The sequence below is a fragment of the Bos grunniens genome, chromosome 10, assembly GCF_055505025.1.
Source record: "Bos grunniens cultivar Pamir isolate PY7600 chromosome 10, Bosgru_T2T1.0, whole genome shotgun sequence".
Classification (NCBI taxonomy): Eukaryota; Metazoa; Chordata; class Mammalia; order Artiodactyla; family Bovidae; genus Bos; species Bos grunniens.
In genome coordinates this window covers 72462153-72475369 of record NC_141174.1, presented here as the reverse complement: position 1 = coordinate 72475369, position 13217 = coordinate 72462153, and the positions used below count along the sequence as shown (strand labels likewise).

The window sequence follows — 13217 nt, the reverse complement described above, 5'->3', positions numbered from 1 at the left end:
GTCTTGGAAAATCATTAAACCTTTTTAATTTGTAAAGACTGAATTAAAAAGGGAAGTATCAAAATACAATATTTACTTGTTCAAATATATATTGTTTAAGTAAACCTTGAATTTTTTTAGTGACAGTAAACAGAATGAAGGACAACAAAGGATGGAAGTAGTCTTAAGTCATGTAATGCTAATGAATTAGGGAAATAGAATAACTGTATACCATCAGCAACATTCATTTCTGACTGTAGTCTACTATTTGTTAATACATTCATTGCTTCTTTGCTTATAAAGTACATAAAGTTATTTACCTAAAAGATAAATGGACACCCTATACTTTAACATTTTTGCCACTGATATGTTAAAAAAAATATGTTGAAAAAAAAAAAAAGTTGCAATTATTGAAGCACAGCTGAATGGCCCCAGAGCACACAGACTCCATTAAATTTGCTTACATCTAATTACTCCTGCCTAAGGCAGGTGACAAATTTATTCTTATAAAATTTTTCTTTATCCAGTACCCCAAAAATAAAATGAAATAAAATCAGTCATTTTCAATCTAATCTACTATCTAAAACTATTTGTAGTATAGCATTTGCTCTTTAAGACCTTATAAAGATGGGCTTTGTGCAATAATCATTATAATTATGTTTTTAATTGCTTAATACAAACATTTTCTCCCAGAAACACTGGTGTAAGTCAATTATGAAATCATCTTTCAAATTAAACCATTTCACTTAAAAACATTGTTATTTTGAAATTGTTATTCTAGTTGATACTATTCTAATTGATGCTATTCTAGTATCCCAAATCATAACTATATCTCATCTGAAATACCTGAAATATCTTTAACAAAGCAGATAAAAATGTGAGATTAAAAGTATAATACAGGAAGTCAAAAAGTCCCAAGATTTAACCACAATTTAGACACTGACTTTTCTGAACCTGTCAAAAAAGAAAAATACATCTAGCTCCACTGAAAACCACAGGCTTAATTGTCTTGCCTATATTCCATCTGCTGCATGGAAAACTTCCAGTGATTTTTAGAGGTGGAGAAAGAGAGGTGGATTGGATTTATGTTGCAGCACAATTATACAATATCTAAGTCTCTCTTTTTGCATAACAAGAAAATAAAACAGTAGAGGAAATATATGAAAAACAAACAAGCAAGCAAGTTACTTACAAAGGAGAAAATTCAAATTATCCATGAACATGTGTTGACTTTCATATGTTAAAGCAAAAGAAAGACAACCTGAGCTCAAGAAAAAAATTTTTTGAAATACCTATAATTCCTGAATAGATATTGAAGATGTATTTCACCAGAACAAATTAAGGAAAAAAAAAAAAAAAAACAGTTAAGAGAAGGGAAGTTGTAACATAAAATAACTGGTGTTAAGAACCAAAACCCAGTCAGATATATACTTGTGTCAAAGAAGTTCTATAAATCAGATCATGAAATGCAAATGTTGATTCTAGAAAACACTGAGGGCAAGAGGAGAAGGGGAGTGACAGAGGATGAGATACTTAGATGGCATCACTGACTCAACGGACATGAGTTTGAGCAAACTCCTCTGGGAGATAGTGAAGGACAGGGAAGCCTGGCGTGCTGTAGTTGATGGGGTCATAAAGAGTCAGACAGCTTTTCGACTGGACAACGACAACAACATATATATGCATTGCAGGCAGATTCTTTACTGTCTGAGCCACCAGGAAAGCCCCTGTGCGTGTGTGTGTGTGTGTGTGTGTGTGTATAATAACTATATATATATATATAGTAACAATAATGTGTGTTCAAACTTCGGGAGTAGAAACTGGGGGAGAAATGTTATTGGAAAAAGTAACATACAGGCACATACCAAACACATACAGGCAAAGGATTCAAATTCCTTGAAATTAGAAGAAATAAGAATTGAATGAAGATAACTTGTCAACACAAAGAATCAGTAGCATTCTCTCAGGAGAATGCTTTCTAGGCAGGATTCTGAGTTTCAAATCCCCTCAAAGATACCTGCTGCTGCTGCTGCTAAGTCGCTTCAGTCATGTCCAACTCTGTGCGACCCCATAGATGGCAGCCCACCAGGCTCCTCTCTGTCCCTGGGATTCTCCAGGCAAGAACACTGGAGTGGGTTGCCATTTCCTTCGCCAATGCATGAAAGTGAAAAGTGAAAGTGATGTAGTTACCAATAAAATTGTCTGACTAGAGTGAAATCCCTTCAGGTCTCTCTAAACTGGAATTGGTAAACATTTTCTACAACCGAAACAGTAAACATTTTGGGTTTTGTGGGCCATATGGTTTCTTTTGCAATTACTCAACTCTTACATTGTAACAAGAAAGTATCCACAGGCAATATGTAAACAAATAAGCATGGCTATATTCTAATAAAACTCTTTCTCTATTCATCTTTATTTTCAGCTTATAAAATAGAACATATAAGGTCCATCATGTTAAACATATTACTGAAAAAAATACAGCAAGCCATTTTGAATCAAAGGTCAATCCTTTGTATCATTGGGATATAAGGATCCCAAATAGGACTGTTTCTGGCCTGTCTATGGGCTAGTCCCTTAAATTCCTTATATTGATTAGGAAGGACTGAAAAGATTTTATTATATTTTATGTATTAATTTAAAAATTATGAGCTGAAAAATGATTTTGAAAAGATTAAAGCTAATTATAATTAAAGCTAATGAATCCCTCTTAGAACAATGTGAAACATTAAAATATCCCACAGAGCAAAAGATAGAAAATTTTTTTAAAAATCATGAAAAATAGTTAACATCAAATGGATAAAATGAAAATGGGTAAGAAGAAAAATTAAGAAATTACTTATTGACTCACCAATCTTATTGAGACTCTCTCAGACAACAGAAAAAGAGGAAACACTTGTAAGTTTTATGAGGCCAGGGTAACCTTATTACCCGTATATGTCATTACTAGGAAAGAAGATTGTATCTTTCTTTTCAACATGCATGCAAAATTCCTAAACAGAGTATGAACAAACTGAATAAAGCAATAAAGAAAGGGACAATTCATTATGGAGCGTTATATGGCAATAAAAAAACATCAAATACTGATCCAGGCTATAATATACACAAACCTTGAAAACACTATTTCAGATGAAAGAAGCCAGTCATATGAACAAGACAACATATTGTAGGACTCCATTCATAGGAAATGTGCAGAATAGCAAATATATAAAGACATAAAGATGGGAATACACTGTGAATATACTAATAACTGTACACTTTAAATGGGTGAACTGCATGGCATACTAATTATATTTCCATAAAACTGTTATAAATAGTGTACAGTATATAATAGTTACATGCTCAGACAAAACAGATATAGAACTTTTAAGAGATGAGAAGTGAAATTCAGGAGAGCACATGTAAAAAATTATTTTTAACTGTTCTCAACAATTACAGTGATGGTGGGGGTATTAGCACTGTGATTCTGAAACTGTTGTTTCACAGATTGCTAAAATTTTAATATTTGTATTTATTAACATGCTGAAAGTCAACATGAATTTCTTGGAGCAGAACAGATAATACTCATACACACAGTAAGTAGATAATATCATTCTGGTTCTTCTTGGTGCCAGCTCTTTACCCAGAAGCAAGATGATGAGAATGAGATGCAATCTTTCAAGTAGTTGCATCCTCTGTAGGTAAGGTATAAAGCTGCGTATTTACTTAGGAAAAAGGGGACAGTTGTTTCCCCTCTCCTTCTGAGAGATTCTTTGGAAAAGTAAAAGCAAAGACTTGTGTCTTCATTTTGTAATGTAAAAAATCTCTCTCTGGGGAGGAATAAAACTAGTGTCTCCAGTTTTACAACCCAGGAGATGTCTCCAAGGTCCAGGTCTCATCCCTCCACCCTTGAAATGTAAACACAGACCTCCAGAGAAGTAAGTCTCTCTGGAGTCCTCTCTGTCTATTCCATCATACATTAAATTCTAATGCTTGCTTTTAACTGAGGTCCCAAGTTGCTGCAAAATTTGCTCAGAAAGCCCTAATTGTGCAGAAGCATAAATGCATTTTCTCTACAACCCTACTTACATAATATGGTACAAAATAAATGAGAAATTGAGTTAAACCAAAAGATTGGATTGTCAAGTCAGATTCAAACAAATCTGAGACCTTATTCAGCACCTATCTTTACTGATAATTTAAAGAACAGAAGTAAACAAACAACACAGCAATTCAAGCAGAGGTCAAGGAGCATCAGAACAACTCTCCATGTCCTTCACTGTCATACTGATCATGCTCTGGCACAGGAGGGCATAAAGAGTCAATTAGGACAACAGCACCATTCTTCATATCTTGCCCATCAAAATCAACTTTCTTTTGCATACATTCACTTTTATTGTGACCAGGGTGGTGTGACCAGAGATATTACTGTATAATTAAACTGTGGATTCCATCTGGTTTGAGGATTTACCTCTATCCCAGACGTCATAGTATAGGTTTTACCAGCCATTGGTTTCCAGATGTCATTGTGCAACATGCTCTCTTCAGGTCAACATAGTGGTATTCCTTTATCTGTCCAATTTCCACCAGTGTACCATGAAAAGACAAATCTCATTTATATCTGTGGTATTTGGGCCATTAGAAAACAAGCATGAAGGTCACATGTTCAGTAATGTCCTACCATAATCTATGCTAACGGTAGTGTGCTAAACTGGCATCTTTAGCTTGGTTTCTGATACTCCTGATTGTTATCTTTAAACACAGCAACTTCCATAATGATTAGAATATTCCATAGTCTCTTCTGGGTAAGTATTTAGGTCCTCTTCCAATACTGTTGACTGACACAATGTTCCATGAAAGTAAATACTCTATTAGTCCAGTTATTTAGAGCTCTGTTGTCCCTCCAGGGCCATTTCCAGATGTAGTGAGTCTCCTGGAAAAGAGCTCCCTCTAGTGTCTATATTTGGACTAGCAAGTTCTTTTCATCATGATGAGCTTTCAGGAATATTATGTATTTTGGTCTGATATAGAACTGAAATGTCAGGATCAAAAATCCACACAGAACATCTAGCACAGTAGAGGAAATAGTAATCAAGTCACAATGCGTGTTATTACTATGGTACATTAGTGACATTTGTATAGTTTAGAAAAATGGTTTGTACACAAAATATAAATCTCATGAGATTTCAATTAGCATATTATGCCAAACACAGCTCTGCCTGGCCGTCACAGGTTTTCCATAAATGTACTTCACATAACTGTTATCAGTAATATCAATTCATTGTATCTCTAATAAGTCCATCTCCCTCAAGAGAGGTGTTCCAATTTCCTTGAATGAAGTCCATTCAGTCCAGTTCACTCACTGAGTCGTGTCTAATCTTTGTGACCCCATGGACTGCAGGACGCCAGACTTTCCTGTCCATCACCAACTCCTGGAGATTTCTCAAACTCATGTCCATTGGGTCAGTGATGCCATCCAACCATCACATCCTCTATCATCCCCTTCTCCTCCTGCCTTCGATCTTTCCCAGCTTCAGGGTCTTTTCCAATGAGTCAGTGCTTCCCATCAGATGGCCAAAGTATTGGAGCTTTAGCTTCAGCATCAGTCTCTCCAATGAATATTCAGGACTGATTTCCTTTGGACTGGTTGGATCTCCTTGCAGTCCAAGGACTCTCAAGAGTCTTTTCCAATGCCATAGTTCAAAAGCATCGATTCTTTGGATCTCAGCTTTCTTTATGGTCCAACTCTCCCAGCCATATATGAATACTGGAAAAACCATAGCTTTGGCTAGATGGACCTTTGTTGGCAAAGTAATGTCTCTGCTTTTCAATATGCTGTTTAGATTTGTCATAGCTTTTCTTCCAAGGAGCAAGCATCTTTTAATTTCATGGCTGCAGTCATCATCTGCAGTGATTTTGGGGTTGACACTGTAGTGATTCTGCAGTGATTTAAATGAAGTCCATTACATTCACATATTCTGTATTTGAAGGACTAGATCAGGCTATAGTATTAGTCTCTCAGTCATGTCTGACTCTTTGTGACTCCTATGGACTGTGGCCTGCCAGGCATCTCTGTCTATGGAATTCTCCAGGCAAGAATACTGGAGTGGGTTGATGTTTCCTTCTCTAAGATCAAGCTATGACAGGCGGTAAAAATCTGCTTTCCATTACACCTAGGTAGGTGTCTTAGCAACATACCATTCTGTTTTATGCCCACAGAGAATGAAAAAGCTCTACTGTTCAGAATTTTTCACTGACATAATTCATTAGTAATTATCATCAGAAAAATGATCAGAATGGTAACTATAGACAATAAATCAATAACTGAGTGGTAACTATAGTAAATAAACTACCCCTATACTGAACCATCAACTGGAACTTTGTCATTCTGTTGCTTCAGATTGCCCAGGTAAAATCTTCAGGTAGAGCTCATATATCAGCAACTTCCATTCTCTGTAGAAAAGAGGTCCAGAGTTTCCTCTCAACGTAAGTAGTCAGTATTAGATCTGAGAGGAATGCCTTAAGTGTGGTATTCTCTAGCTCAGAGGGGTAGCATGGAGGTCACATGACTGTACTCTGCTAGAATTGTAATCTACTTATAAGTGCTTTCCCATCTCCTCTGATACCCTTCATTTCCATTTACAACCTGTTTTGACCCATACCCTTTCCCCTATGATTGGCCTTTCTGGCTCAGTAGATGTATTATAAAACCATGAGGACAGTAAGAACAGCAGCCTTGTTAACGCTTCTCCTTGGACTCACTCCAAGGTTGATATTACAGATTTTGACAGATAAAGAATCACAGCACACATGGCCCTGTGTTTAGACATAGGGCTTAATTTACCTCCATGGATGAAGCTGTGACATATTCCCAAGAGTCTTTAAGGACAGACACTGTCAAATTTAGTAGTATTAATATTGTGCTTTCTGCACTGATAACATTTTCTTTTGGTGCATGTAACTTTAAGCTCAGGCCTGGGACCAAGAGATCAGGCAAAACAAAACAAAAGAAACTTGTAAAATGGGAAAAATAGATAGTTGTATACTTAAATCATCCCCCATCACCTCATTCTTACCTTCCAATCCCAGAAGCATTCCCAGTAGAATCTTGGCATGGCTTGCTACCATAGTCAATGTTAGCATAAAATAATTTAATTAAGCTAATCATTAAATCCTTTTTTCCTTTCCGGCCATTTTAATTAACTAGTGCATCAATTTCCCATTTCAGTCTTCAATTATATCGCTGCTCTACAGATGTTAACAAATGTAGCACACCTGTGAGATATTTCTTGTCCATTTCTGTGTATTTATAGCAGTGAAATGTATACAATGGTCAGATTATATTGAAGTGGGCCAAAGGAGGGGGAATTGGCTGCTCCAAACTTTAACCATACTTCCCAATGTTGCCTAAGTTAAATCCGGCTTAGGGTTAAACAGGTATCATCCCAGTTAACACTCATTTGCAGCCTCTTGGGGCTTTTGGTAAAGGTCCAATATAGTCTACTTGCCAGCTAATATCCCAGTTCTTGGCTTTGGGAAATTTTATTCACTGCCATGTTTGTTTTCATTTTTAAAATTGGCTTTAAATAAAATACGCCAATTTTAAATTTCAGTAAATATATACAGGCATGCAAGCATCAACATAATTACACAGAATATTTCTACCACTCTGCAAAAGTTAATGAGAAAAGTTGGATGCTGTCATTTTCCCACTCTGCAGTCAGTCCTTTCTCCAACTCCCAGCATCTGGCATCCAGTTACTTACCATGTGTCTGTAATTTTCTATTTTTAAAATGTCACATAAATGGAATTATATAATATGAGCTTACTTGCATCTCACAACTCTCAAATACTTTCTTCTTTGATTAGTAGGTTAATAGAAGTATGTTGGTTAATTTCAAAATGTGGGGTGGGGGTTCTCCAGATACATCTCTGTTAATTTTGTGTATATTCGGAGAACACATACATATCTTTTCTCCTATCTTTTCATCTCCCTCCTTTTTGCCTCCTTTCTTTTGGATGGCTTGGAATTTTTTTTTTTTTTTTTTAACTATGTGGCCCTATGCAAGGTAACTAAGTTGGAAGATCTGTTACTTCCCCATGAATAGGTTCTTCACTTCCCAAGAGCAAGGTTTTCATGACCTACTCACATATCATCATTTATGCTAATGGATCTGTGTTCAACTTAATGAAATTTTAAAAATTAGACATATTTATGTAATCAAAACCAAAATCCAGATTTAGATCATTGCCAGTATCTCCCTAGTCAATACTTGCCCTCCTGGAGATAACAGTTTTCCAGATTCTTAACACTGTGGATTCATTTTTTTCTATCCTTTAATTTTATATGGTTGAATCATACAGAATATGCTTCATATATGTGTGTGTATGTTAGTTGCTCAGTTGTGTCTGACTCTTTGCGACCCTATAGACTATAGCCTGCCAGGCTCCTCTGTCCATAGAATTCTCCAAGCAAGAGTAGTGGAGTGGGTTGCCATTCCTTCTCCAGGGGATTTCCCCGTCCCAGCGATCGAACTGGGTCTCCCACATTGTAGGCACATTCCTTACCATTTGAGCTACTAGCGATGTCCCAATATTATATATACACATACCAAAAAAAGATGATCAGCATCACTCCAGTGGTATCTCTGGGAAAGGGAATGATTGGCAAGAGAAGAGTTGATAGAAAATACAACAAATTTTTCTGTATCGTGAAAATTTACCATATATTGCCAGGGGGATGGTATGGGGAGGGAGGAGGGAGGAGGGTTCAGGATGGGGAACACATGTATACCTGTGGCGGATTCATTTAGATACGTGGCAAAACTAATACAATTTTGTAAAGTTAAAAAAAATAAATAAATAAAATTTAAAATGAAAAACTGAAAAAAAAAAAAAAAAAAAGCATTCCAATTATCTCCAGATTCTTTGGCTAGGAAGAACTTGGTATTTTCAGTTTAGATTAATTTTTGTCCTCGGCAACTTTTTGTGAACTTTTGAGTCTATACAATTTCTCTTGGATGCTGTTTATTCCATTAGCATTCTGTATTCAAATAAAAGGCAAGAACCTTGGAAAACTAAATAAAAATTTCTTGATTTAAATTAAAAAAAAAAGAATGTTTTCATGTAATACTTATACAATTAAAAATAAATATTTCTAAATGGCAGGACTGTTCTGAAATCCAATATGGAAATAGTGTTTAAATAAGTCTAAAAACCAGAAATGTCAATAAATACTAAGTCATTAATATGAAAATTTCATGAGTTCACCCACACCTGTAAGACACTGAGGTTATGTAACACAATTATAGAAATATGTTTCTATACATCCATATAGAGCCAAGCCTTATATAAGACCATTCCATAATTTTATGGCCACAGAACTTTGCTGATACCTTCTCCACATGGAAAAGTTCTATCGTCCTTTTTTTTTTTGCTTAAATTTTTTCTGAAAATTAAAGTGTGTGTGTGTTGGGGGTGGGGGGTAAGCCTGAAAACCTACACTGTATCATTTATATCTGTATCTTTAGAAGGAATGTGCCACTCAGCAAATCTTTCTTTAATAGTGTTCTTGAGAATAATTTCTGTCTCTGTACACCTATAGGCAATCAATAGAAACTATGTGCTATAAATGTTAAAATCAGATCTATACTTTTGTCATTGGAATGTCAAGGACAAATCAACTTGGTTTGATACTTTACCCAAAAGTTTAATACCGTTAATCACCATCTCCAACCTTTCAAAGAGGCGCACACACATACATACACACAAATGAAAAGTAATATCAGTCACAGTAAGGTCATATTCTATAGCTCTGTTTTTCTAACAGGTCAGGTTCTCTCCGGGTTATAATCCATTTTCTAGCAGTATTAGGGGTAGAATATGTACTGTTCAGTGAAATGTCACATGAACTTCAATATGGAGCTATGCAATCTTAGAAAATCTGCAAGTGAGCAACAAAGAAAGTGAGAGCATACTCTGTGGACATTCATAGGGAAACTCAAGACAAATATATCTGTAGTGAGAATTTCAATCATAAGAGTTGCTGAGCAACATTTTCTCAAAAATAAGAACACAAAACCACCTCATTTTTTTCTTTTTAACAGCTAAGGAGATTAACTGCATGTTCTCTAAATAAGGCTTTCCACCAAAGATAACACCTTGATTTCTACAAGAAGAGAGTAGCTTGGTGTTTACCAAGAAGAAATACTATGGAATCTTCCTTTTAATGCTGTTTAAAATGTGAATTTATTTGTAACATCTTCCACAGCTTGAGACCTTGTTATTTCAGAGATCAGCAAGGTGTACACTATCAAATGAGGTACATGATTTAGGCTTTGAGGACCCTGAGGCTCCAGGGCATTTACTGTTAATAGGCTCATGAAATAAATGAATTGGGCTCAAACCCCATGGTTTCTTGAAAATGAATATAATTATAAAAATTCACAACAACAAATTAAATGTGTTCACATGTAATATCCATATTTGAATCAGATTACCACCTGCCTGTTGTGTCTATGCTAACCGATCAAATGACACTGTCTCAAATGTGAATTTCTCATTGTCCTCAACAAAAATCCACTACCCAGCATATTTCTGATACCAGAGAGTCAATCATTCTATTGATACTTAGCATTATTCAAGGTGTATTTTAAAAAAAAGATAAAAATATCATGTGTTGTGCCAAATACAGATTTTAAAAAGCTTAAAAAAATAATCAATCTATACTTTTTGTTCCCTATGAATCTGAATTCCATATCTTATAAAAGGAACTTAAACTGAAGGACTACAATATAATGCCAGTTTAGAGGCAGTTATATATTTAGGGACAAAAAAGAAAGCCAAAAAAGAAAAAAGACTCACTATTAATCACTTTGGTAAATAATCAAAAGCCCATTCTAAAACTTACCCTTACTCAATTCCTTTAGCTTATAACTCCACGTTTTTATATTCTAAGTCAATCTTCCTTTTCAGTTTTAACTGTTTTTTAGTGAACTCAGATTATCTGAGTGGTAACAGACAGCTCCCTTGAAAGTCTGGCTACATACCTAGAGCTGCTACTTTGATGATGATTGCTTGAATGTTAGATGATATCATCTCTTGGAGCAAATCTTCCTGGTTTCTCTGCCAAAGGTAAGCTAAAGGCTGGAGATTAAGCCTTTTACACCTATAAAATAATTAAAAAAAAATCATATAACATCTTAATGTTCTATACTTAGATCCATAGCAATTACTTTGATTTTAAACATACTGCTTCTCTCAAGGATTTTAGCATATAAAATACTTTAAAAAGCATGTTTTGCATAATGAAGTTTATGTATACAACATAAACATGTTTAATTTCCACAAGCTATGCCTAAACAGATAAAAATGAAATCTCCAGGCAGATTAGAAATATTAATTTTAGTAAGACTCTAAGTTTAGAAATTTATGCAAAAAAGCTTCCAAATGCTAATGGATGATTATTTTTGTTTTTAGAACTTCCTTAGGAGTCAAAATTGCAAAGCTCAAGCAAAATAGGCAAATAAATTTATCCTAATAAAATAATCATATTAATTAGGATAAATTTATATCCTAATAAATAGGAAATAATCATATCTTAACAAAATAATCATATACTGATTAAATTTATAATATCTATGGTTAAATGAACTACTCTTATTTAACTTTGAAACTTTTTTTAAAGAATTTGACTCTGAGGGGGTAGAGATAAATTAGAAGTATGAGAGTTAACAGATAAAAATTATCTATTATATATATAAAATAGACAAACAACAAGGGTTTAACTGTGTAGTACAGGGAACTGGAAATATATTCAATATTTTATAATCACCTATAATGGAAAATAATCTGGAAAAAATATATGACTTTGCTATACACTGAAACTTTGCTATACACACTTTGCTATACACTTTGTTATACTTTGCTATATACCTGAAACTAACATAATATTGTAAATCAACTATGCTGCTGCTAAGTCACTTCAGTAATGCCCGACTCTGTGCGACCCCAGAGACGGCAGCCCACCAAGCTCCCCCGTCCCTGGGATTCTCCAGGCAAGAACACTGGAGTGGGTTGCCATTTCCTTCTCCAAATCTATACTTGAAAATAAAAGAGAAAAAAGGTGAAAAGATACTTTAATAAAAACAAGCAAAAAGAATCAAGAATAAGCACAACTATAATGACGGCAAAAAAAAAAAAGAATTCATGTCTGAATGAAAAAGTAATAACAAAAAGTGCAAACACTGAGCACTTAATATGCTGCAAGTATTGTACTACAAATTTTACATTACGGTGCTGGAAGAATTCAGATTTTGGAGTCCAGACACTAAGCTTTAGTTTCCTAGTTCATATATAGGGACAAAAATATTTCTTTCCAAAGTTCTTGAGAAGATTACAATATTAGAAAGTGAAGTCAGCCTTTATTCCTCTTTTCTTCACATTCTACATCTAATCTACTACAATGCAGAATGCAATCACTCCTCACCAGTACCACTGTAACATGCTGGTTGGAGCCACCACTATCTTTCGGCATACAGGATCCTAGTTCCCCGACCAGGGACTGAACCTACACACCTGCAGTGGAAGCACAGTCTTTTCTTTTTTTTTTTTTTTTACTCTACTTGGCAGATAATTTTATTCTATTTTTTTTTAATATAAATTTATTTAATTGGAGGCTAATTACTTTACAACAGAGTCTTAACCACTGGACTGCCAGAGAAGTTTCCATTCTTGCCCTTTATATAATAGTTGGTGTGATCCTTTTAAAACATAAATGGATCATGGGATTCCTCGGCTCTAAACCCTCCCCTTGTCACTCCTAGTAAATAAGCCCTGAAGGGGTCCCACCCTGGTTGCCTCTCATACCTCACCTCCCACTACACTCCAACCTGCCCCCGCCCCCCGCCACCCCACCCCCTGCCCCGGCCTGCTCACTCTTGTCTAACATACTTGCCGTGCTCCCTACCTTCCTCACTTGCATCATGCCTTTAGTTAGATATAACTTCCTCAGGGAGGATTAATTAATTAAAATTAATATAGATTAACTGATAATCAATTAAAAGTAATATAAATAAAAATGTTGTACAATGCCTGGATAAAATAGGTATTCAATAAACAGTAGAGACAAATGATTCACTCAAGTCACACTGTAAGTGGCTGAGCTCAAATTTCAAGTAAAAAATATAGCTCTAGGCTCCACCATCCCTAGTGTCAGTTAAGTTTCCTGGATGACGACTCCAGCATACATGGAACACTCTGTC

At 35.2% G+C, this 13217-nt stretch overlaps 1 protein-coding gene across 3 annotated transcripts in view; it reads right to left on the bottom strand.

The window, feature by feature from the left end:
- Positions 1–13217, bottom strand: part of DPH6 (diphthamine biosynthesis 6) — a 190923-nt gene that overhangs the window by 73587 nt on the left and 104119 nt on the right. For all 3 annotated transcript variants that reach the window (XM_086322008.1, XM_086322009.1, XM_086322010.1), the window contains one exon: positions 11004–11122. In XM_086322008.1, coding sequence (XP_086178134.1) covers positions 11004–11122 — 119 coding nt within the window. The remainder of the gene's footprint in view (positions 1–11003; positions 11123–13217) is intronic.